General features: G+C 37.2%; 2 protein-coding genes across 2 annotated transcripts; one reads left to right on the top strand and one right to left on the bottom strand.

Annotated features, from left to right (window-relative positions):
• The first annotated feature begins 445 nt into the window (after positions 1 to 445).
• LOC129753096 (U6 snRNA phosphodiesterase 1) lies at positions 446 to 18080 on the top strand. Its single transcript, XM_055748899.1, has 5 exons — positions 446 to 560; positions 1002 to 1254; positions 17064 to 17311; positions 17437 to 17623; positions 17688 to 18080. The coding sequence occupies exons 1-5, from the start codon at positions 446 to 448 to the stop codon at positions 18037 to 18039; spliced, it is 1155 nt and encodes a 384-aa protein (XP_055604874.1). The 3' UTR covers positions 18040 to 18080.
• A 368-nt stretch (positions 18081 to 18448) lies between these two features.
• LOC129751547 (claspin-like) lies at positions 18449 to 24214 on the bottom strand. The gene is made up of 6 exons (XM_055747103.1): positions 23417 to 24214; positions 20306 to 22022; positions 19859 to 20238; positions 19592 to 19790; positions 19260 to 19531; positions 18449 to 19194 (listed from the first exon to the last, which is right to left on the bottom strand). The coding sequence occupies exons 1-6, from the start codon at positions 23949 to 23951 to the stop codon at positions 19025 to 19027; spliced, it is 3273 nt and encodes a 1090-aa protein (XP_055603078.1). The 5' UTR covers positions 23952 to 24214; the 3' UTR covers positions 18449 to 19024.
• Positions 24215 to 25351: the final 1137 nt, after the last annotated feature.

The raw sequence follows: 25351 nt of genomic DNA, 5'->3' as shown, positions 1-25351 counted from the left end.
TTAAGTGAATCTCCGGTGAAGAAAACTTTCCGCAAAAACCCGCTGTATTTGCATAGTCATAGTGCTCGTTTGCTAAGCGCCAGTCCCTCCGTTTTCCGTCCTAAGCCCCGGGGAGCATTTCAGCTGAAGCCGTACGAGTTATCACGTATAAGTTTCCTGTGTGTGTCTTCTTGCTCCAACCAACTTCCGAACTCTCTTGGCTGCCAGACAGTGCAGTGACACGTCAATCGTGAAAAGACCCAACTGTCTGCCAGTCAGTCACGGTTTCACAGAATGTTACACCACTTATTTTTACCACGACAATCAATCGCTTTCCACTTTCTTCAGCTTAAACAGCCATCAGACTCCGAACTGTGTCTTCTCGACAAGGGCTTGACCATATTCCCGGCCCCATAATTAGTGCCCTTTTCCTTTAGCGTCGAACGCATAAATATCTGAATGAACGATGCGTGCCTCCCTACATTCACAAACACGAATAGGCCTGTCCATTTATAGCTTTGGAGCAGACGACAACAACTCACTTCGCACAAACTTCATTCACCGGGTGACCCCAGACAGAGGTAAGTAGCAGAAAGACGAAAGCCAAGCCGCCCAATCTTTCATAAACAGATCCATATGACAACCGGATTGACTTCACAAATTCTTCGTCTTCTTATGACTTGAGCTCACACACGCACACAAAACAGGAGGCCCGCAGTATTGGAAAAACGGCTCCCAGACACTGGCCCCACATCTCCCCTAAGCGAATTTAGCCGCGAGGCCTCTTTTCACCTGGAATCCCTGGAGGTAATTTGCAAATCACTTCATTTCCAATCTGTTGCAAGGGACCCTCCAAGGAGCTAACAAACAGCAAAAAAACAAATCTGCAACAATCCTTCTAGCCAATATGATAGTAGAGAAATGAATGATTTCCCCCAAACCCCCATTCCTTTTGCACAATGATAAAGCAAGAACAAAAAAAACACCGAAATATCCACTATACCTTCAAAATCGCTCCGAAGAAACTGAACCGAACGTTCCCGCGTACTCCACGATACTAACGAAACAGTTAACTTTCGTGGCCGATGCCGTCGGGGGAGCACGCCTGCCATGGATCCAATTCGCTCGCTCAGCTGGTCTACTCCCGGCGAAATGGACAGACAACAAACCGTCATCAAACAATCATCAAAATTGCATCTCCGGCTCCAAACAAACTCGGCGCTTCGCAAACGTTCAACCGGGGACAGCGAACGCTCTTCGTTTGCTCCCCACAGAGTCAGTTCTGGGCATCCGCTGATTCAGTCTCCCCCAAACACCCAAAACACGAGCGAGCCATGAGAAAACGTTCGTTCTCTCCCATACGGTGCTCTCCTGCAGCCGAACATGCCGATGCCGGACCGGAATGCAACTTGTTGTTTGCTGTTTTGACGACCGACCGGTTTTGCTACCGTGTTTCTTCATCACCCAGATCACCCACCCAGCGTCATCATGGCAACGAGAATGGTCCTACAGACCGAAACATGCATTTTTGTCTGTTTTCGAATCTCCCCCGCTACCGAGCTTTCCAGAGAGTGGGTGAGCTTTCCCCATGGCAAGAGTTTTCCACCCACTGTTGATGGCGACTATCGAAGGAGCTATTTCTCTCTTCTAGTAAACGGGTTGCCATATTTTGTTCTTACGTCCATTTACCCATTTTGAAAATCAAACTGTTACCTCGGTGACTTTCGGTGTCTTGAAATGTTCTTGAAGCAAACAGGGTAGACTATTCAGAAAAACACGGTGTCTCTGGGAGAAAACTTTATTTTTCGAAAATTAGCATCGCTAATTTTTTCACCATTTAAAAGCAGGGACTTTCCCCTTTCATTTGAGCCCAAATTTGAAATAATCCACCGGGGGGTCTAGAACATTTTATTTTTTTGAAGATTTTTTAACCTTTTTAACGGTTTTTTTCAAAGACAAAATCATACTAGTCACTGTCAAAATGCTCGTCTTACCTTTAGCGTAAATCCAACATCATATGTTAATAGCATGATTTAATACGAAATTTCCCTGGCTACAATTTTGTAGAATACATCAAAGTAATACAAATTGGAAGAAAAGAGTTGGAATGTGATTATTATTTCATTTGAAAAATCTAATAAAACTTCTCACCACTGATTGTACTATGACCAGAAAAATTATTCTACGAGCTTAGCTATTGATTGTAGGGTGTATAAATGTTCAAAACGGTTTATTTACAATAAAAAATCAATCTTCTACATGAAATTGATCAGGATTATCTGAAGTTATAAGCATTTAAAGGGTTTTATTCTGCAAAAAATGTCTCCCGCCTCTCTTGAAAACTTAGTTATTTATATTTTGAGCTAAGTTAGTTTGACTACTTTATGAACAAATATTTGGGATTAGGAAACAAATTAGATTCACTTCTTACATTTAAGCTCAAATTCAAAATAATTCACCTGGATTTTAAAATCAAACATCTTAGTTGAAAATCTTTCATCCTGTTTGATGATTTCTGAAGGTTTTCATACTTTTCACTTTTGATTGATTGTAAAACCTTAGACACGGGTATCACAAGCAAAATAAAGGGTCATATATAAAATTTGAAAAAAAGTCAACCCATTGTTTATGTTTGTTTGCATAAATTGGTGTTTTTGGAGGCACTCGTGTATGTAAAAATGTGGTCGAATTTAAGCTTTCAAGCAAAAATTCTAGATTGTTCATTTTTCTCGAAAGTACACGAACTGAACCAAATGTCTTTTATTGATTTTTTTTTATTAAAAGGAAAAAGAAAATTACAAAATCTCAACATCAACTCTGTTTTCAACAATTTTAAGAGGTTGATTTGATGTAATACTTTAATCTGAAAATATTCTCTCAATTCACTTTGAGTTGTCAGATCTGAAGTCATCAAATTTTTTGCGAACTTTTTATTCCGTTTTCTGAAAATTTTGCATTTGTTCAAATTGATTATGTTTTTTTTTTTTCAAATTTTCTAGATAAAATAAAAAACATGGGTTTTTATCTGATACTAAGGAACACTGCAAACATTTGTCAGTGGTTTTCTGCATTTTTGGCTTTCCTCTAAAAGGTTGTTTTTTTACTTCTATAAAAACAATCGTGTCATAAACAGTATTTAAAGCAGTGGCTTGAAATGCTTAAAATTCAAATTAAAAATTTATTCAAATTTTCAATACATTTGAAAAAAAAACCTTAAACTTCATTTATCCCTCACTTCGGGATTTTTTGAAAAATTAGGCAAAAAAAATTTGATATTTGTACCAGAATAATAAAACCCCTAATATGCTCATAACTTCAGATAATCCTGATCAATTTTATGTAGAAAATTGATTTTCTATTGTTAATAAACCGTTTTGAACATTTATACATTCTACAATCAATAACTAAGTTCGTAGAATATTTTTTCTGGTCATAGTACAATCAGTGGTGTGAAGTTTTATTAGATTTTTCAAATGAAATAATAATCTCTCTGTTTGTGACATTCCAACTCTTTTCTTCCAATTTGTATCGCTTTGATGTCTTGTACAAAATTCTAGCCAGGGAAATTTCCTATTAAATCATGTTATTAACATATGATGTTGGATTTACGCTAAAGGTAAGACGAGCATTTCCACAGTGATTAGTATGATTTTGTCTTTGAAAAAACCGTTAAAAAGGTTAAAAAATCTTCAAAAAAATAAAATGTTCTAGACCCCCCGGTGGATTATTTCAAATTTGGGCTCAAATGAAAGGGGGAAGTCCCAGCTTTCGAATGGTGCAAAAATTAGCGATGCTAATTTTCGATAAATAAAATCGTTCCTTCAGAGACACCGTGAAAAAAGGCGTCTTGAACGTTTTAAAGTATTTTTGCGAATGAAAAAAATGTCGATACTAGTTGGCGTAAAGTTTCACGATTGCTGTGTTCAGTTGAATCTTCAGATATCCCTATTCGGCCTTCTCCATCCAACACTCCATATCGATCGGTTGTCGGGTTTAAATGTTGCGAACAGGGCCGTAGGAAGAGCCGGCTCATGGGGGGGGGAGGGGTTTGGTGACAAAATTTTTCCTATAACATTTTTTTTTTAAACAATGCATACATGAAGGAAAAAAGTTGAATTCTTAATTCAGGTGTGAGTTATTCTACAATATGGTTCTGTGTTTATTTAAAATCCTAACATTTGGAAATAAGTTCAAAAAATTGCCAATTTTTTTATAAAGTTTTCAAAAACAAATGAAGAATTTCAAAGGTTTCATTCAATAAAATATTTTTTTGTACTAAATTAAATTAGACAGTAATGAGCTTATTTTTTTCAATAACAGCATAGCCCTTATAAGCATTGGTAAAAATGTATCCTATATTTACAAAAAAAAACTAAGAGATTGAGTTTGCGGTTCAAATCAGATTTTTTTACTCTTTTAAACTCGATTAAAATTAAAAGATTTTAGTTTGTACTTTGTTTTTCAAAAATTCATCATTTAAAATAAGAATCCTGCGAATATTTAAAAAAAAATTAAAATCGAGATTTTTCTAAGAACAAAATCTTTTAAATGATCTCAAATTCAAATGTGATGAAGCTTCTATTCAAAATGCTCCTCGCTCTTTTCAACACCCTAGTAACTTTCTTCATATGGTCTATCCATCATTAATTTCAAATCTATAATATTCACGGATAAAGCCACTTAAATTAAAAAAAATATATATATATTTAATATTTGTAATTCCTTCTGATTTGAGTTTCCAAACTGGAACTAATTGTATGAAAAATGTATTTTTATTCCAGAATTAAAATAAGGAAACTACGATCTCTTGCAATTTGAATCCTTAACTTCTCACATAGATATTTTATTTTGACAGAAAAAAACTAAACTTTGAGCTGAATTTATAATTGAGTTTTTAATTAAAAATTCCAAATCTGTATCCTGCCATTTGAATCTGAATTCCAAATTTGAGAACGGTTTTAAAATCTCATTTCCAGATAATAATTTCAATGAGTTATGTATGAATGTATCAGATATGTATCAGAGCATTTAGCCAGAGATTTCTCATTTGAATTCTGAATTTTTGGCTTGTGATTCTAAATAAAAATTGCAAATGATGAAACTGTATCCGAATTTTCCATTCTGGATTTCAATTATGAAACATTTTCAACACAAGTTATCCATCTAGTTTAACCAAGTTTTAATTAATTAATAGTATTGAGTTATTCAGATATAGAACAAAAGAGTTATTCTTTTAAGTGTAGCACACTCGCAGAAAAGCAGCTACAAGATATCTCGTAATTAGTCCTCAATATGATAAGTTCCGATTCTGCATTAGAATTTAAAGTAAAAATTTCAAATTCTTTTCGTAAAAATGGTTTGGAATTAAAAACAAAATTCTTATCATAATTCGGAATGGTGTGCTTCAAATATGGAAAACGCATCTAGTTTAAGATTGAAATGCAAAACCTAGATTCAAATCAGGATTCCATCCAAATGATTTTCCAAATTGGAATTCAAGAACAGTGAACTGGATACAGAAACCAAAATCTGATCACACATCGAAATTAAATGTATATTAGGAAATTTGGAATCACAAAATCTATAAATGAATCTAGCCTAAACTGAAACATTTATGAAATTACTTTACTTGTTTATAATTTTTTTCATGAAAATCATGAAGAGAAACACTTAAAAAATAAATGGTCTATTGAAACACTTCAGTCAGTTTTAAATAATATTTTTAAATTCCAGAAAATCGTTCATGGTCAGATCATTTTGAAAAAATTTGCTCAAAAATCTTGGACGCTTAAATCATAATTCTTAATTTAAATTATTGTTTGATTTTGAGAAACGAGTAAAAAAAATCGGGCTTAATTTAATCAATCATTTTGATCGTTTATCAAAATCTGCAAATTTGAAATTTGAAGTTTAGTGAAGAAAATTCCGCGGACAATTTTGAACCCTCATGGGGGGGCTCTTGGAAGATGATTTTTAGGCCCAGCCTTACAAAATCCTAAGATTTCAAGACCGTTTGAACAGAAGCAAGAGCGGGTAGAAAGGGCGAAAGCGCAGCTTACGCAGTCCGCGCATGAAAAATTAGGAGAATATCGTGTTTTCAGCCGATGAATTCGTCGCCGTAAAGCGGTTCTTGAAAAAACAGAACTACAGATTTTGGTTACCAGAATGATCACGAACCTATGCAAACGTATTAAAGGCCACAAGACGAAAAAAAATCTGTCTTATTAAAGGTCTGGGTCGGGATAGCTCGTACTTTACTGGTGAAGATCAACCGAACACCCTGAAGAGGTGAAGATCAATCAATTTACGCATCGAAAATAGTTCTACGGCATGTCCTCGAACTGGGGACACGTCCTAATTTTGGTTTTGGTTGGTGGTTTTTCAGCAGAACTTCGCATTGGCTTACGAAGGAAAGAGGTTTTAATTTTTGTGAGCGAAATTTTTTTCGAGGGTTAATTTCGAGTACGGAGTGGTCAGGGAGTTCGCCGGACCTGAACCCTATGGACTTGGCTGTCTAGGGTGTACAGAAGCCAGAAGTCTACTCTTCAAAACATGACGGGTTGGAAGTTCTGAAGCGCCCTATAGTTGAATCCTGGGATAAAATACCACAAAAACCACCTGCGGGCTTTTTATAATATGTGCCTTGAGCTTCTGCAGCTAGTGGTTAAGCTCAAGGACAAAAAAATCGAAAGGCGCCAATGGATTTTGAAAATATGATCTGTTTTGATGTAAATCGTATTAAATTTGAAAGAAAATTTTTTTGTTTTGATCAAATTATTTGTTAGTTCCAATGTAGCACTTCAATTGCCGGACCTTGTAGATCTCACAAAGGACCAGTAAAGTTTTGGCCAGATTTGGCAAGCTGCCACTGCACCAGAGAGGTACTATAGTGGTATCAGTACAACGGGGTTGATTTTGTTGAAAAGGAAATCAACCCACCCAACTGCCCTCAATGGTAGGACGACTCGGGATGCAACAGAGATGAAGAAATGGTGGAACAAAATGGCCGCTGAGCTCAGCGAACAGGGTGTCCAAACCATGGCCGTAGGAAAGGGGGAGGTTTTGAGGGTTTAAACCACCCCCCCCCCCCCCCAATGAGGATCCAAAACAGTAAGCAAGGTATTCTACTCTACACTCATAATTTTAAATTTAGAACCAAATTATGATAATACAGTAAGGTAAATCAAGAGCAACAATCTGGACTAAAAACTTATGCCAAAAACTCAAAAATCCATCCCAAGCCCAAAATTCTGCAACACTTTTTCAAAATTGTCTCACTTGTTCATCGAAATTCAGGTCTGAATATTAAATAATGAATTTAAATCCATTTCGGAGGTTCTAATTCCATAGTTCCTATAACCAAAATAGTATTCCTATTTTCGTATTTCGGATTCTGTATCCAGTTTAGGACTCTTTATTTTCAGTTCAAAGAATCTTAAAAAAAATAGAAATTATGCTACTTTGAAACCCTGGTGCAAATTTGTTTTTGCATTTCATATCAAATTTCAATCATGATTTTCGAGATCATATGCATTTTCGATATTTTCATTATAGTTTCCAAATATGAAAAAAGAGAGATATAGTTTTATATTCAAATTCAAAGTTCTTAAACTTCATTCTTACACAAAATTAAAAAATTCAAAGCTTCGAAATGGCAATCCAAAATTAAAAAGTATGATGTAGATTTTTGTAAATTCTTATTATTATACTGATTCACAATACAGATTAAAAATAAATTATTTAAATAGTGAATTTAGATTGAACCAGTTACAGAACAGAATTTAAATAATAGATTAATGAACGAGGGCTCTAAAACTCGGTTCATAAAATTCTTATCTAGAATAAAATTTGGAAATCGTATTTTTTGTTCAGAAATCTTATGGAAATTCGGATACAGCTTCAAAGCGCAACTTTTGAACTTAGGCTCAGAATTTAGATTCAGAATACAAATTCATAATTCAGAAAAGGTTTAACTTGTAAATATATTTAACAATCAACATAAATTGTTGAGGAATGATCTCATGAACTGAACACATTGCAGATCAAATTCAAGATATCTCGTTTTTTCGCTTGCCTACAGAGTGCTACACTTTGAAGTATAACTCAAAGGACCGAATTTGAGTGTTAAATTTTATTCGACAAAATTTAAAACAACATTTGCCGTAGCCTAAAAAATGCTAAATTTGTAAAATTTAATCCAAGGGTTTCTGCAGTATAGAATGCCAAATTTAGGTGTTTCTAATCATAGGTTTCTTCCCGGTCCCTAATGTTGCTTGTTAATTCAAATTCCAGAATCCAATTTTTAAACCGAATAAGTTTGTGAACACAATTCCATTAAAAATCACATATAAAAGGTAGAATTTTAGTTCTTTGATTTATCCGAAAAATCCAAATTTTGTTAATCCACCGGATTTTTACTATCGAATTAATTCTTTATGAAAAATATTTGCTGTTAAAGAAACATCTTCACCCACAAAATCTGAACAAATTTCTAAACTTTCCCAGTGTACTGTTAAACGTTACTAACACAAAATCCGCCATTTTATGTTTCGGGAATCAATAATTAAATTCAAATTGCTAGTTTAATATAGATATTTGAATAACGGGAAGTGTTGTGTTAAATTTTGTAGAATGAGGTTTTCACTATTCGATTCATAACGTTTGAATGACACTTTTTAATTGAGCATACTATTGCATTTTTTTTTTCAAAGCCAAATGTCAAACTTAAATCATTAATTTGGTTCATGATATGATAATTTTTGCCTCTTACTTTGTTTTGAAAATTTGATCTATTTTCATCAAAGGTTAAAATATTTGAATTTGCAATACACTCTGAAATATTGGGCTGGTTATATATGAGTATAGAATAATATTTTTTAAAGAAAACTAAGTTTGATATACCAGACTCCTAAAAAAATTCGAAAATTTTAGCCATAGATGAAAGCGAATTTAGCTCACGTTTTAGGCTTAGGACCAATCTTCTTAAATTACAATTTATTATGAAAACTTTTAATGTCAAAGTTCTTAAAAATTAATAATCGTATAGTCACATACATATTTCCTTTGTATTCCTGAATTGTTGGGCAAAAAATCATAAGTAAAAATCAGCCACCAATCCCTTTGCTACTTTGGATGCAGGCTTACCGGCAGAAATTCTCCAAACCTCCATCATATTCTCACCGTCGTCGAAGGTCCGTTGCCTAAGCATTCGAAACGGTTCCGCTTCTAGCTCTTCGTCCAAATTGTGAAGACAGGGGTTTGAAAACATTTGATTTCGAGGATAAAAACCTACATTTTAAGAAAATAACATTTTTATTTTGTTTACATTTAGCTCCGAGGTAGAGCCGTTTTAATGCGTCCAGATTTAAGATTATCCTTCTTCTTCTTAAATTTTTCTTCTTCTTCTTCTTCTTCTTCTTTTTTCTTCTTCTTCTCACATCAACATGACCAAGACTTGTATGCATCCTGGAAAATGAAAAACTTGCGTTGGGCTTGTGATATAGCTCAGTTGGCAAGTCTGTTGTCTCCTGAGCCGATGTCCGCGAGTTCGAGCCCAAGAGTAAACATCGAACACAGTTGTACCGGATAAGTTTTTCAATTACGATCCGCCAACTGTAACGTTAATAAAGTCGCGAATGCCATAAAGATGGTAAAACGACTATAATCGAAACAAAAAAAAACTTGCGTTCCTCATTTTTCTTTGCAACATAGTATCTGATACATAGAACACGCATTGCAGATACCACTACGGCCAGGCCAACCATGTGATGAAAAACGCAAAAGATACGGGAACAAGGGAGGAATGAAGCGTGAAATTCCCTGCCTAACGCTTATGGTTATGGTTATGGTGTTTGTGATTTTCTTTATAGAATACAAATAAGCAAAAAAAAAATAATAATACAGAACAGGCACACCAAATCAAAGGGAAACGTTGATATCGGATGATTTAGGACGCAGTTATAGCTTCAACAGCGATAAAAGTTTACGGGAACGTGGCTGTTGTAGAATCTGGCGGCTTCGCTTCTTCGGAGAAACCGAGGCAAAGGGGCTTCTCTTGGGTTAGCCACTGGTCGGATCCGTTTCTCTTAAACCATCATAAGCTCCCATCTTCAAATATTTCACAAATATCACAAATTTAAAAAAAATGTTCCTGTCAAAAAAAACTTGACCGTTCAGATTTAAAATGATCCACGCTTTCAAACTTTGCTTTTGTTACAGATTGGCCCAGAGAGCTTCCAAGTGGTTTCCACGTCGTTCCGGAACATCACCCAGATATCATTCCTGAAAATCCGGACCTGACGGGATTAATCGAAGAAGAAGGGCATGAATTTGTTAAAGCAATGCAGGAGGATTTGAAAAAATGAGAAGAAAGTGACCGTGAGAAAGTAGAAGTATTTGTCTGGCAATGAAGCAAAACGAAGAGCAGTAAGCCGAATTGCCACGAGTCTGGTGAAGAAAGTTAACCCAGTAGTTTTTTTTAAAACGGTGATACATTTTAACAATTATGATAAGGTAGAAGTCCGTATTTATCTTACATAAATATCAATTTTTGAAGGAATTCGTTTTTCTTTAATTTTTATTGAAGATCCAACCAAGCCAGCATTTACCATTTAAGTCAGAGAATGGAAAAACAGTAGGGGAGAGTGGGGATACTTGATCCCCTTTTCTTATTTTCACCATATCTTTTTGGAAAAATTTAGCAACTCGCCGTCTTTGACATTTTCTGACAGCTTGTAACTTCAAGTTTCTATGCTCCAAAAATTAGAAAGATACTTAAACCCGTTGATGAACTAGAAGCAATTTCGTGGGAGTAAAAAAAATGCGATTTTTCTGAAGTTAGGGGAGACTTGATCCCCTATTGAAGGAGACTTGATCTTTTCACTAATCACTAATCACTAATCGTACTGCCACAGCCAGAACTTATGTCTGAGTCCCGAAGAATAAAACAAATTTGTTATTATTCTTCTTGATATTGAAGGAGACTTGATCTTTTATTCAGGAAGCCCTAATCCTTGTATAAAAATCAAACAAAACTCCAAGTTAGAATGTTAATTGATTATTTTGATCATGTTTGTTCTCATTTCACAATTTATAGCAGACATAAAAAGAAAATTCTTTATTTTGTCTCAGCGCTATTAACATTGCATACTTAAAGGCGTTTTTTTTTAATTAAGAGAATATTAATTATTTTTGCTCTTTTCTTCAGACAATTGTTTGATAAATATTAGTTTTTGGATAAATATTAGTAATTTCGTGATCAGCAATCATAACAATCAATTCAGAAGAAGAATATTCCGTTTGGAAGGGGGATCAATTGCACCCAACTGTAGGGGATCAATTATACCCATAATCAACATTTTAGAAAACTTTTTCCGAAAAAAGTTGAGAGTTTTCCATTGCTTTGAAAATATGGCATTATGAAGTTCATTCTACGCTCGAACGATTGATACATTGGAACAAATATTTTTTTCATAATTGTCCCATGTAAGGAACATTTTAAAGTGATGAAAAAAGATCTTCAAGTTACATTTTGTGCAATTTCTCAAACAAAGTTCAATTACTCAAACTATTATTTTGTTAAAAAAATTTAAACTACAAGCATTGTTATTTTGCTCATTTTGGCACATTTTTCTAGAACATTTGATCTTTGTAAGACATTCCAGTTTCGAGATATAGCTAAGGAATCAAGTATCCCCAGGGATCAAGTATCCTCATTCTCCCCTATTATTTACTATTTCGCTTGGTGAACGTGAAAGAGGTAAAGTACGTCTCGGTGGTCGAGTGGTTAGCGTGGTAAGACGGTAATTGCTGGTCCACTGATGGCATGGGTTCGATTCCCATATCGGTACTGGGTGTTAAATGTTAATCTTAAGTTGTCCACGTCATTTATTCAGTCTGTAAAGCCTAAATCGGCTAAGACGGTGTATGTCTTTTTTTTATGAACACGCCAACCTGGTACGCCTCTCTGGGTCCTTGGAGTTTAGGACATTCGATGAGTAATATGAGTATGTGTTCAATAACAACATTGCATAAATCACACATCCTTGATGGTTCCCCGGAGACATAATGCCGATGAGTATACCTCGTGTGCCCAACCCGAAGCCTCGATAACAATACTTGTTCTTTTCTATTCACTAGCTCGATCTTTCCATTTCCTTGGATCCCCTTTGATTTTCGCTAGGTTCAGGTTCCTATGTGTTCTCCATTCCGATATCCATGCGTCCTAAATTTTGGACTTAACCCAGTAAGACAGATCTGTCTTCGGAATTCCAACGTCGTATTGCTCTTCGTTGCGTCCTATGGCTGCAAATTTGTCCGCTTCAGTATAGATTTCGGAGTGTCCGGGAATCCAACAAAAGATGAAATAGTCGGATGCTGTCTGTTGGATATGTTGTATCCAGGGGTGACGATTTCGAGGATTTTGTATGGCAAGTAACACACTTGCTGAGTCTGAAAAAATCATGAAGCTCCCTGTAGAACTACTGTGGTGTAAAGCCAACGCTATCGCTGCAGCTTCTGCTGGAAAAACTGATATTTGTTGTGGGAGACTTCGCGCAATTTCTAATGAGCCGCCAAAGAGACCAGCACCAACTTTGTCCGCTAGTTTAGACCCATCTGTATAAAGTTTTTCATGATTTCGAAATTTTGTGGCCACAATCGCATTGAAACATGCTAATATTTTTATTTGGTTGTCCCCAGGACGAACGTTTTTCTTTATTTCCCAGTTCACTTTCGGTATATAACTGTTCCATCGTCGGCCCCCTAATATAATTACCTGCTCAGTGGTGGGTAAGTGAAGTTCAGTGTATTTTCTAAATAAATTTCTTGCCACTTTTTTGTTAGTCTGTCCAGCTATGTTTATAGCATTTTTAACAGTAGAAAGAGCAGCTATCAAATGGAATGGAAGAACTTCAGCTACTGCGCAACTAGCTAAAGCGGGGGAACTTGGAAGCAGTCCGCTAGCATGTCGTATGATTTTGTTATAGGTTGGGCCTAGTATAGATATAACTTTTTCGAAGGAATGACAAGTTATTTCTAGTCCATAAAGAAGTTTGCTGGTGACTATGCTATTTCCAACATTTAAAATTGTGTTGCGGTTGGATACAGTACGCTTTTTACTAATCATTACAATGAGACGTACACGGTTTTTTATGTCCTGTTTAACCTTTCTGCAATGTGAGTCAAAGTTGAAACGTCTGTCAAAGGTTATGCCTAGGATTTTAGGTTCTTTCTTATATGGAATTTTTACTCCGTCCAGCTCGATTTTGAGCTTCCAGGGAATATAATTTTCAAAGCAAAAGTGGCTCCTGAGACATTTCTCTGGAGCCATCGTAAAACCCATAGATTTGGTCCATTTTGATATCTTGCTTACAGCTGATTGTAGCTTCCTTCTATTAATTTTGATACTACGATCCGTTACGACAATCAAAATATCATCTGCATATACTAAAATACTGATTCCTTTGTTAAGGTTTTTGAAAATAGTGTTCATTGCTATCAAAAATAATGTCACAGCGAATACCGACCCCTGAGGAACTCCATTTTCTCCAGAATATGATGTTCCTATGACGACTTCAAATGTGCGATCAGATAAAAAAATTTGTACAAATTTACCTAGTTTTCCGCCAATCCCCATAAGATAAAATTGTTTCAAGATCCCTTCTTTCCATGTACGGTTGTATGCTTTTGATAGGTCGAGCGATGCGATATCGACGTGATGATGACCATTCGTTCCAAGATTTTGGAGTGACAACAAGTAAGGCTGATAGGTCGAAAGTGATTGGGTTCCCGACTACTACATCCAGTTTTTGGTATAGGTCCTACAAGGCTGGTTTTCCAAATAGCGGGAAAATCACCTTCATTCCACAGTCGGTTGAAAGCTGCTAGAAAGGCTGACTTAGCTGAAAGCGGGAGGCGTTTTAGCATTGGATATCCAATAGAACAGGGGCCGGCTGATTGTACTTTAGAGTTCTGGAGAGCGAAAAGAAATTCATTGATTGGTTGTAGTTTTCGTCGATGAGTCCATGTGATGAAAGTTGGTTACATTTGCTTCTGCACGTTCTTTCTTAGCTCTAAAACGGGACCTGTAATTGCTAGTTGTTGGGAGTTCTGCGAAATATTAAATTTCCCAAACCTTCTACGGTTTTGGAAGGATTGTCGGTATAGTGATCGTCAAGTTTGACAAAGAAGCTCTGTGCTCTTTTTAACCATTCAAAGAATTCACCCTACTCCACAGTTCAGTACTTGAAGATTGTGGGCCAATTCCGTTTAAGAAATCTTCCCAACTCAGTTCCATTTTCCGGCAGTTATTCCGCGCAAGACAATATTTTCTGTGATACTCCTCGAATATAGGGTCATTTTGATATAATTTCTGAAAAGCACGTAAACTTTTCCGACGGATTTTAACGGCAACGGCAACCTCTTTGTTCCACCATCGCGTGGCTTTTTTTCGCCTTTTTCCATCAGTTCTTGTGATGCTGTTTTGGTCGGCTTGGTAGAAGATATTATTGAGTTTATTCGATTCCATAGCATGTATTTGGTTCAAGTTGGTTTTCAATCCGTGTATCAATGTTGTCCCAATCAGCTTGGTCGTAGACCTGCTAGGTTAATTGAAAAAAAGGTAGAATTTACCTTTTTGCTAGGATAATTGAAAAAAAGTATATTTTACCTTTTTGCTAGGTGAATAAAAAAAAGGTAATATTTACCGAGAAAGGGTTGAAGAAAATCGCCTCACTTCTCGGTAAATTTTACCTTTTTTATTTTCTTTGATTCATATTAAAAGGGGAACTTACAATTCAAGTGTATATCGTAAGGTTGCAAGTTTTTTTTTTAGCACATACCCTAGCCGGATAAATCCGGTATATTTTATCAAAAAACTTGGCAAAATCCGGGATTTGATTTAAAAATTGCCGACCATAACTCCGGACAATATCTAGGCAGTCAAAACCAAGGAATTAGTCTACAGAAATCAAGAAAATTATACTAAAATATTTTTTTTTCATCTTAATTCATCACCAGTTTTTAAATCGTACTTTAGGTATTCAAAAAATATTCCATGATTATTTTTATAAAACTTGATAAAAAAAATCCATTTAATTATTTCTAAGAAGCGCTGTAGTAGTATGATGCCTTAAAACATTCAAATAGTTTATTTAAGATTCGGAGCAAGTTGTGATTTATTAACCATACCAATTTGTTAAATTTCATATAAACCTAGGTGTAAATCCCAGTCCATTTACGTTCGTTGCTGATTTTTTCGTTGCGGTTATCACATTGAGGCCCAAATACGAAACATCTTGTACTCGTTCTCCCCGTGATTGCTACACTCAGGCAAATTCTTATTAAAATTTTCATAAGATGCGTCTTATGAACCGCTTTCTAGAGCGCAAAATTGTGTTTCATAAGAGTCTTATGAAATACTTTCAGTTTTCATAAGAACATCTTATGAAAAATAGAAGAAACGGCATTGTGAAAAAATAATGAACACATTAATTCATTCCATCAGTTTTCCATCATCTAACGGTACGAAGCATTCGCTAGTTGTTAGTTATTATTTTTCCTAAACAGTGAAAAATAATTGTGATCTTCTGAGTGGTAAGTTTGAGATGATGGTTTTGATGTGAACGATTAATATATTTGTAAACCAAAATATAACATAAAAACATAATAACATAAAAAAAGTCATAAAAATGAAAAAATAATAATAACAAGATTAAGTAACTAGCAGCGAAATTTAACAAGACACGACGACATTTTATATTCACAGGATTTCTTCACAGTCCCTGAAATGGGAAAATTACATTTGTAGTCTACTTATAGGCGCTGCGTAAGTCACATAAGACTCTTATTATAAGAGCCTCGTTAGAAACTTGGTTGCTCTGATTTGTATTAAGCGACGAACTTGTTGAATTGCTTATTTTGATTCCTTTAAATGCGTCTCTAATGGGAACCAATTGGTCTATTCTTTCACATGGAAATGGAATTTTTCATGAAATAGCAATAAGTCATTCAAACGCGACCATTTTTCACAAAAAAAAAACTTGTAGGGTATCATGAGCTTCACAATGTGGGGTATCTAGGGCCACATATATTTTGGTGATTTAATACACATTCACAGCTTAAAATACATTTTTGAGGTCTGTTTATTTATCTTATAAAAATTGCAGTTTTTTGAAAATTTTCAATCATGCACAACTCAATGTTTTATTTCCTCACCTGAAATTTTTAATGTATTTTGAAATTACTGTTTTGGGACAACTCATAAACTTTTCATGTTATTTGGTCATGGCCAACAATTTTCATTATTTCTTAAAATCTCAAAAAAAAAATCTGTTTCTTGAAACAGTCTCTGGGAAATAAATTCATTTAAAAAAATAATAGGTACGTAAGAAACGTAGAAAACTATACCGAAGTTGTAGTGGTAGTATCGAAATCTAACTTCGATAATAAAGTCTTAGAGAAAACCGGTTTAACAATCTGGGAACCCTTGTTTAAAAGCACGACTGCAGCGCCACTAGCTTACCACGTCATGCAACTGAACTATAACGTAAGGTTTGTGTCTGTACTAATATGCTTCATTTTTGCGTGTGGTTTCTTCCAGGGGTGCCAAGTGGTTTCGTCAAAAATCAGGACAACGCGAAGCTAAAAATCAGGATTTTTCAGGACACCCCTTGATTCATAAAATAACAAGCAGCTATGCTTAGATTGCATAAATAAAGGGGAAATACAGGTGCTTTAAACGCCTTGATTTATGCAACAACAGTACGCAGCTTTTTGGCTGGCCTGTAGTTCATATCGAAAAACACCATTTAAATATCATCTGAACCGAAGATTACTATCTGTTGAATGGGTTTAACTATTTTATAACGGATTTATTAGATTTTGTCATAGTTAAACTACAAATTCGATTAGATTTGAGAGGTTTTTATGAAAATCAGGACAATTCAGGACATTTTAGGGACCAATTTTAAAAAATCAGGACAACTCGAGAGTTTTTGAAAAATCAGGACGGTCACTCGAAAATCAGGACAAATCCTGATAAATCAGGACACCTGCCATCTCTGGTTTCTTCTCTTTCTTAACAGATCTCTAACCCGCGGAATGCACAACATTCAACAGTACGGCAGTTCCGAAAGTGAAGACGACGATGAGAAACCGATCAATCCGGAAACTTCCTTCAGACCGGAAGTTGCATTACCCTCATCGAAATCGCTGCTGCAGGTAACCGAGAGCAGCAGCAACCAAGCCGAAAATGATCCCTCCAATCATCAGGGCAGAATCAGATCGTTCGCCCACGAGCGCGGCATTTGGGCAAGCTATGTGTTCGTCGATTGTGAGTTTTAACGGTTTCTTTAAAGTCACATTTGAATTTTGAAAGTGGATTAACTTTTTTGGATTCGAACTTTCAAAAGAGATATTAAAAATTATACGTGTTTATTTGTTTCTTTACTATTTCAGATAACGAAATCGATCCACTAGTCGATTTGCAAAGGCAGATTATCAACAAATGCTTACAGGAAAACCAGTTAGAGTTGAACAGCATAGAACATCTTCACCTAAGCCTTACAAAAACTTTCGTCCTACGACATCATAACATATCAGCTTTCGTAGACGATATTCGATTAGCGATATCCGGAACCAAACGGTAAAACATATAATGTTACCTATTTTACTTTCAGGAAATGACTCAATATTGATTTTTTTTACAGATTTAAAATCAACTTATCAAATCTAGCAATTTACGTGAATGATGAACGAACGCGGACGTTTTTGGCCGTTCAAGTTCACATTAGCAGCTATGGACCTTTACAACAGCTGGTTTCAAAACTAGACGAATGCATGAAACGATACAAACTGCCCGAATTCTATCGAGATCCTTCGTTTCACGTGAGCTTCCTGTGGGCCCTAGGCGATCGGGAGAAAGAACTGCAGGGCTGTTTGGATCGACTGCAAGCGATGTTCGATGAAATCTACCAGGAAGAGTTTCGGGATATGAACGTAAATGTGCGGCAACTGGAGTTCAAATGTGGAAACAAGTTTTACCACTTTGATTTGTTATGATATTTGTAAGTAAGTTGGGCTGTAATCTATCATCGGAAGTATTTACATTTTTCTTTAGAATGAGAATATTGAGAAAGTCTAATAAAAACTCAATGAATACTTTTGACTGTGTAAAAAGAGTTTGATAAAGCGCCTTTCCTAATACTGTTGAATGTTGATACTATTGGCAAGATTTGAAGTACAGTACTGGAAATTTTAACACCTTTCTATATGGGCAACAGAACCTATCGCCGTTAATCATAAATTGCATGGCGAGAACATGAAAAGTCTTATCCAACTTTATTGAGGAAAAACGCTTTACAAAAACCACGATAAAGTTTGCCAAACAATTTAACAGGAATTGTCAAGAGATTTTAGAGTTAACAATTGTTTAGAGAGATTGCCATTTCGGTTTATCGATTAGACAAAGTTGTTTAAAAAGCTATATTTATTTATACCATGATGTCCACATGCTCAATCTGATGATAATACGCAATGAAAACTTATGATTATACATTTATGTATTGTTAGAATCAACAAATGACTGTTCTACTGGTACAATATAATCTGCAATGGAAATCGCTATAGGTTGTGATACCTAAATTGGTTTTCTTAGCAGTAGCGAAAAGAAAACATATTTACCTATTTTCTGTGAATACCATAATGATATTGTATCTTATAGGAATTGAAAAACCAAATCTAGAATAAACTTTTCTTCTCTTTGAGAAATCATCTCTATGCTTATAAAATCGATATTGATTCGCTTGGGATCAAAATAAACATCTCTTGCCTTGAATAATCGTTAGTGTTAGGGCGTTTGAAACTAAACTCACTGGAAATAAAAAAAATATGTAGTAGATATAATTTGAAATTGTATGGCCGCAGCACACTTTTGATTGTTCTGTGTGATCGTCAGACACACACATACACGCACACCTACACTTTATAGTATGGGAAAGTATTTACAAATTTTTAGATAGTATGGCCCGCATGAATGTTAACCAAACTACTCGCCATCCGAGTCCGGATCGATCACGTTCCGGATGCGATTCAATGTTTCCTGACACTCTGGTGGAACTTCCGGCGGTTGCGACGTCCCGGAAGTGGACGGAGCATCGGGATCGTCTGGATTCTTCGCAGGACGAGGATTTCGGAGACTTCTTCGAGTAATGCGACCTGATACCGTAAAGAGAAAAATGTTTAAACTGGTTCTTAATCTGTTATCAATTATTATTTCTCACCTTCGCCGGAATCGATGATAAGACTGGTGTCCAAAGTGTTAACTTCCCGCTCCATTTGCAATTGCTTCCTCAGCTCCCGACATTTGGCCACTGTGGGCTCACCTTCCAGGCCTTTCTCCTGCATCAGCTGTAGGATGGCGTTGGCACGTTCCTGGTTCGATTTACAGCCTTCCCAGAGTTTGTGGAATTTTACCTTCTTGAAGCCAGCAATCTTCAGGTACTCCTTCATGGCCTGTATGGAACGATCGCTGCTCGGGCTAACCGATGACCTGCTACTTGGGGAAAAATAGTTAGAATTGTTCAAGCTAAAACACTTCCAAACTTTGCCCTACCTATAATCCGAAGACGCGCTCTTTGGCGGCCTTCCCGGCCTTCGGCCGGAAGAATATTTGACCTTGACAGATGACGAACTTGACGACGACTTCATGTGACCAGGATACCCTGACGATGGTCGATTGGAACCAGTGCGAGCATCCGATCGCTCATCGTCCGATGAACTGCTACCGAAAGCGTGCAGAATGTGCAAAGGAACTGAAAAGGACCAAACACATGAAACATTTAAAAAAAAATCTTAAGAGATTACGATCAAATTCCCTTACCGTTTATATTGTTGAAATAGATATCATTCGGAATTTCTTGGGACCTATCGTAGAACCGATCCCGCTTCTTTTTCTTCCGTTTGTTGATCATGTTTTCCAGTTGCTGCTGTTGATAAGACGGTATGTTTAGGCGAGACACTTCTTCCATAATGCCTTTGCGCCACTTCAACTCCTCCGGAGTCGGTTCTGCCGTGTACCGTTGCTTTTGGTATTTACTATACTTGTTGCCGTACTTGGCGTAATACCGTTCTTCCAGCATTTTATCCCGCTGACAGCGTGCCTTGGTGCTGGACGTAAACACCCGATCCGTGGTACCGAAGTAGATGTCGTTGGGAATGAATTCATCTTCGCTCGACGAACTGGACCACGCACCAAATGGACTGAAAGAGAACAATTTGATTTTAAACTCCAATGAAGATAATTGACTTCAATGTGATTGTAACTTACTCATTGTTGTCGAAGGTCCGCTCCTTCCTTTTCTTCTTTTGTTTCTGTTTTTGTGCCATCTGTTGCTGCTTCAAATAGTGCTGTTGCTGATAAGAATGGGATGATTCCCTTTTTGCGAATCTATCATCCAACAGTTCCTTCTTGATGTTGACTATTCTCACCACGGGAAGCTCTTTTTTCGGGGGCGGAAGTGGTGTAGTGATGTCATCTTCTTCATCGGTCAAGAGCGATATTGTTTTGAGATCCAGATCATTCTGGCACACTATTTCATCGTCCGATTTAGCGTTACTTTTCTTTTGATTCGAAGCTATCGAGTCTTGGCTGTTCTGATCATCATTGTCAACTGGCGACGAGGCCGCCGAACGTGATTCACTTTGGTCTTTTTCATTTTCGCTTTCGTCCTCCTTTTCCGAGGCGCTTTGTTGCTCCTCCTCGGATTCTTCGGCTTCCGATCTTGACCGTTCTGCTGCAGCATCGGATTCCTGTGCTTCTTGGTCACTTTCTTCTGCTGGTGTATCTGCTTGATTTTCGTCTGCTGGTGCTTCTGCTTGATTTTCTTCGGCCGGTGGTTCCTCCTCCTCCATATCCTGTTCATCGTCCGTGGCTAAACCTATGGCCTCACCTTCATCATTCTCGGCAGTTATAAGCTCCACCCCCTCTTCTGCGGTTTCCTCTTCCTCTTCTTCAACTTCTTCGTCCTCCGCAGCATCACCTGCTTCACTAGCATTCGAGCGTTCTTCATCGCCCTTTTCGCTACCACTTTGTCTGTCCTCATCCTCGTGATGTGATTCGGCATCCTCTCCTGCATCCGATTTATTTTCTTCTCCCTCCTCCGAGGCAGCATCGTCTTCTCCCTCCATTAGACTAGGATCGATGATCGGAGCATCCATCGTTACGATCTGCTCCATTTTATCCAACTCGATACCCTCCATCGCTCCGTAATCGCCATCTTCTGCATTCTCGTCCATCATCAATCCCCCAGGATTCAACTCGTCGTCTTCTCCCATAAGCCCAATATCGTCAACGTTGTTCGCCGTTTCATCTTCATCGTCGCTATCCAGCACCCGAATCTTCTTGCGCTTGTGTGCATCACTATCCCCGGCTGGTATCATAACAACATTCTGCAACAAGGAAGCCGTTGCCGTAGTCGAACCCGCCGAACCAGGTCTTTCTTCATCATCTACTCCTTCACCGACTTCTTTTCCGTCCTCATCGCCTTCTTCAGTTGTCGCCTCCCCATCACGTTTATCCTCATTCTCAGGTTCAGGAGGTTCCGGTGACCTCAGCAGTTCCAAACGATCCATCTCAGCGTCATCGCTGTCGTCATCATCGTCGTTCATCAACAATATACGGCGACGTTTCTTTTTACAGATGCCTCCGGAAATGGGTTCTTCGACTGCGGTGACCGGACGTTTGGCGATCGTCTCGGATGATTCTTCTACGTTTTCTGTAGAAGCATCTACCGTCACAGGGATTGAATCTACAACCGATGGTTCTTCGGTTGGAGCAGCCTCTGGAAGATCGGTGTCAATGTTTGAAGACTCCTGGTTTTCTATTGGATCAGTGGAGGAGATTGGGGCTTCCGTTGCAGAAATCGGTACATCTGTTGTTGGTGTATCTGGTATTGGTTTGTCTGGTATCGGTGTATCTGGTGTAGATGTTGGTAGAGATTCTTGCTCTGGTACACTAGTGCTTTCTTGTGGTTGATGAGTGTCGTCTGAAAAATAAGAGTTTGAAAAAAATATTTTTTTTACCAGTATTGATTTTATTTAAATACTTATTCGTTCAAATAAAAATCTTTCTGGATAATAGTAGAGAAAAAGAACACTCTGAAAAAAGCCGGCCTAAAGCCTAATCAACACTCCAGGTCGGGTAAATTACTCATGTTGTTCGGGAGACTCGAGACATGCCTCAAGGTCTTCCAAGAAAATGGGAGACCTACCACTATACCTATTAATTTTTTATTTAAACACCCTAGTTGTCTCCAGGAAGCTAAACTAGGTCCAACTATGCTGATCGAGTGTAGCTCATCCTTGACAAGTCTCAGTTTGTATGTCTTGTCTGTTTGTAAAGCAGCCCGTCGCTAGAAAGACGACATCATCGGCTAACCCAACAAGCTAAATTTCCATTGGGATTTGTCCGTGATGTTTCACAGGACTGTGCCAAGTAGTTATCATGACAGAACCCCTCTAGGGGCCCGCAGATTGTCTTCTACACGATCATGTACAGTAGCTGACGGTTCTAGAAACATCGTTACGAGCAGACATGCAGAAATTTTCTTCTTAAGTAAGGGAAATGACATCTTCAAATGACCAGTGCTTTGGGACCTAGCACCTGTGCATTCGGGATGCAGCGCAACCGCAAACATTGGGATTTCGATCATTAAACCTGATATGCCAACGGTCCTGATCGGAAACAAAGTTTAGGAAAATTGCGAAAAGGGCACATCAGGCAAGAATGCAAAAATAACCAAATTGTACACTGTACAAGCAGTTGAATACATATAAAAAGCCAAAGGTCGGGCAGTAAGATTAAAGGTAGTTCAGCTGAACCTGAACTTCTGCAACGTGGCACATCTCCGCTTACGCCAACGGCGACCCAAAAAGCATGCGTTGTTGCGCTAATATCGATCTCGTGAAGAGTCTCGTTCGGAACTCGCAACTGGGTTCCGGTTTGTCAGGCAGGAGATAGTGGTAGATTCGCGGAAAAGAATCGTGAAACTTGAAGATCAGGAATGTCTTATACTATAGTTGATAAGGTAAGTGAGCGGGTTAGTAAAAAAGAAGCTTTAAGATTGAACCCACGATATAAGTAGGTGAATTACGAAAATCCGACATTAACTTATGCGTAGCATATCTCGGGGATAGGACGCTTATCCGAACCGACTAATGCCGTACCATGAGAGAAGCTGCAGTTTTGAGACTTGACCTTCTGCGCAATACATGTCCGTAGAAAAAGGGTTTTTCGGGGACGGAGGATCTCCACAGAGTAGATGGACTTTCTCCACAAAACAAGAATAATATTTAAAAAAAATGCAACATACCTAAACAAATTTGCAAGCCAACTGCTAAAACTTTGAATAGTAGATATAGGTCATAATAAGCTGCTTACCTTCAACATGATCATTTGCTGCCGGTGCGGATCCGTATTCGGGGACTTGGCTAGCGACTGGTTGTTCCGGTGCACTGAAAGATTCCGTTGCTACTGCTACTGCCACCTGGTCTACCGGAGGACCCAGCTGGTAAGCATCCGCAGGCGGTACCGCGGTTTCGATAGGGGCGGGGCTTACCATAAGGGGAACGCTTTCCGGTTGCACCGGGTAAGGAACGTTTGAAATCGGGACTGGTTCCAAAGCGGTATGCTGCGGAGTGACCACATTATTGTAAGGGGTGTAAACATCCCGCGGAACCGGTTCCAGGGGAGCGATCAATCCATTTGCAGGCATCGGGTTGTGTAGATGCGGGTGCTGCTGTAGCGTCGCATCGTAGACATATGTGGGTGGGCCGGGCAAGTAGTATGCACTGCCATCCGGAGGAACCAGTGGAGTCAAAGTAGAGGTGTTCTCCGACACGATATCCGACGGTTTTTCCACGGAACCATCCGGGTATTGGAAGTTTGGCGCTATATTGTAAGGATATTGATCCATTTTTTTCAGAAGCTTTGTTTATGTATTAAATTTTCTGTTTTGATTGGACGCCGCGAAAATTTTTGTTGTTCTTTACTTCCACACACGCGCCCTCAGATTTCACGGTGCACAGATGATTATGGCATTTCGGAAAACCAGGATTAAACCAAACTCGCACATCGATAAAGGAAATCGAAAAACACCCGAATACAGCGATTATTTTAAAATTTTAGTAAAAATTATTGCACATTACAGCGTACAAAGTTGGAATGATTTTGTACTGTCAAAGATGACAACCTCGAACCGCTTGTTTTCAAATTTTTCTTATTGGAATTTCATGAAAGCTTGGCACTGTTGCCAGTGATGCTTCAATTTTGATTCGCTATAGCTCTTTTCAATAATTGCTTTAATTGAAAACCTTGGAAAATTCAAAAACATCAAAATATTATGATTTGATTATTTTACAAAATTTTATTTATAAATATCAACATCACCATTATAATGAACGTTTCAAAAGCTACATTTTATAAAATTTACGAGCGAAACACCGAAAATATACCACCACTGTTGTATGATACATTATTTTTTTGTTTGTTAAATTCAGTTTTAACATTCAGGATATTATAAAAAAAACTTATAAATTATAATCTTTAAGAAAAAAATGGCATTTCCAAATCAAAATAAGCAGAACTTGGTAAAAAATAAACAGGTGTAGTTGGATGGAATTATCCAACAACCAATGACTTCATTTTTTTGAGATCATTGACAGCCAAATAAATAAAGTTGTTATCGAAACAATTGCATAAAGATGACTATCAATCTTTGTTAACTTTTATTTACAATTATTAGAAATGCCAGGAGCACTGGAAATATTGTGAGCTCACTTGGATAATGCATGCGTTTGTTAAAAGCTTTCAAGCGTTTGTTAAGGTAAGTGCTTGTGTTGCTTTCGATCGAAGCTTCGAAGCTGTTAACAATTGTTCATAAATATTTTATTTGCCTATTTGCAGGCGGTAAAAATAAACGTTTTTCAATTTCAAACTACGGTATTCTTGAGCTGGTTCCTATGCACGTGTTGTTTGATTTGCGGAAATTTTAAAGCAGTAGGTACCTAAACCTAAAGTATTTTTTAATTGAATGTTTGTTTCTGGAAGAAGACTTGTTGAAACGCAGATGTTTATCTAGAAAAGCGTCAAAACTAACAGGTAAAGGGTGTTCGGATAAAAAGTGGCCAAACAAAATTGCGTATAAATCGATTATTTGTTTATTAAAAAAAATCAAAGTATCTTTGTTTTTGAAATTCAATATGTATAAAAGACGGAAAAATATTGGAAAAATTGGAGAGACTTTCGTTTGCGCCTACCATCAGATTTCTTAAGAATTACAGTCACTTTATCCACTTTCTTCGCCGCAGAACGCCA

This window comes from Uranotaenia lowii, chromosome 3, assembly GCF_029784155.1.
Source record: "Uranotaenia lowii strain MFRU-FL chromosome 3, ASM2978415v1, whole genome shotgun sequence".
NCBI classification, from domain to species: Eukaryota; Metazoa; Arthropoda; class Insecta; order Diptera; family Culicidae; genus Uranotaenia; species Uranotaenia lowii.
Note: the sequence above shows the minus strand (reverse complement) of the source record. Positions and strands in the feature narration are given on the sequence as shown.

What these genes read in the sequence shown, in the direction of transcription:
- LOC129753096 (XM_055748899.1), top strand. Translation starts at nt 446, where the DNA reads ATGCGTGCCTCCCTACATTCACAAACACGAATAGGCCTGTCCATTTAT. An exon ending in CTTCGTTTGCTCCCCACAGA is followed by an intron (nt 1,255 to 17,063) that starts GTCAGTTCTGGG and finishes CTTTCTTAACAG; the next exon opens with ATCTCTAACCCGCGGAATGC. An exon ending in GCGATATCCGGAACCAAACG is followed by an intron (nt 17,624 to 17,687) that starts GTAAAACATATA and finishes TTTTTTTTACAG; the next exon opens with ATTTAAAATCAACTTATCAA.
- LOC129751547 (XM_055747103.1), bottom strand. Translation starts at nt 23,951, where the DNA reads ATGGATCAATATCCTTACAATATAGCGCCAAACTTCCAATACCCGGAT. An exon ending in AGCAAATGATCATGTTGAAG is followed by an intron (nt 22,023 to 23,416) that starts GTAAGCAGCTTA and finishes CTTATTTTTCAG; the next exon opens with ACGACACTCATCAACCACAA. An exon ending in CTATTTCAACAATATAAACG is followed by an intron (nt 19,791 to 19,858) that starts GTAAGGGAATTT and finishes GGTCCTTTTCAG; the next exon opens with TTCCTTTGCACATTCTGCAC.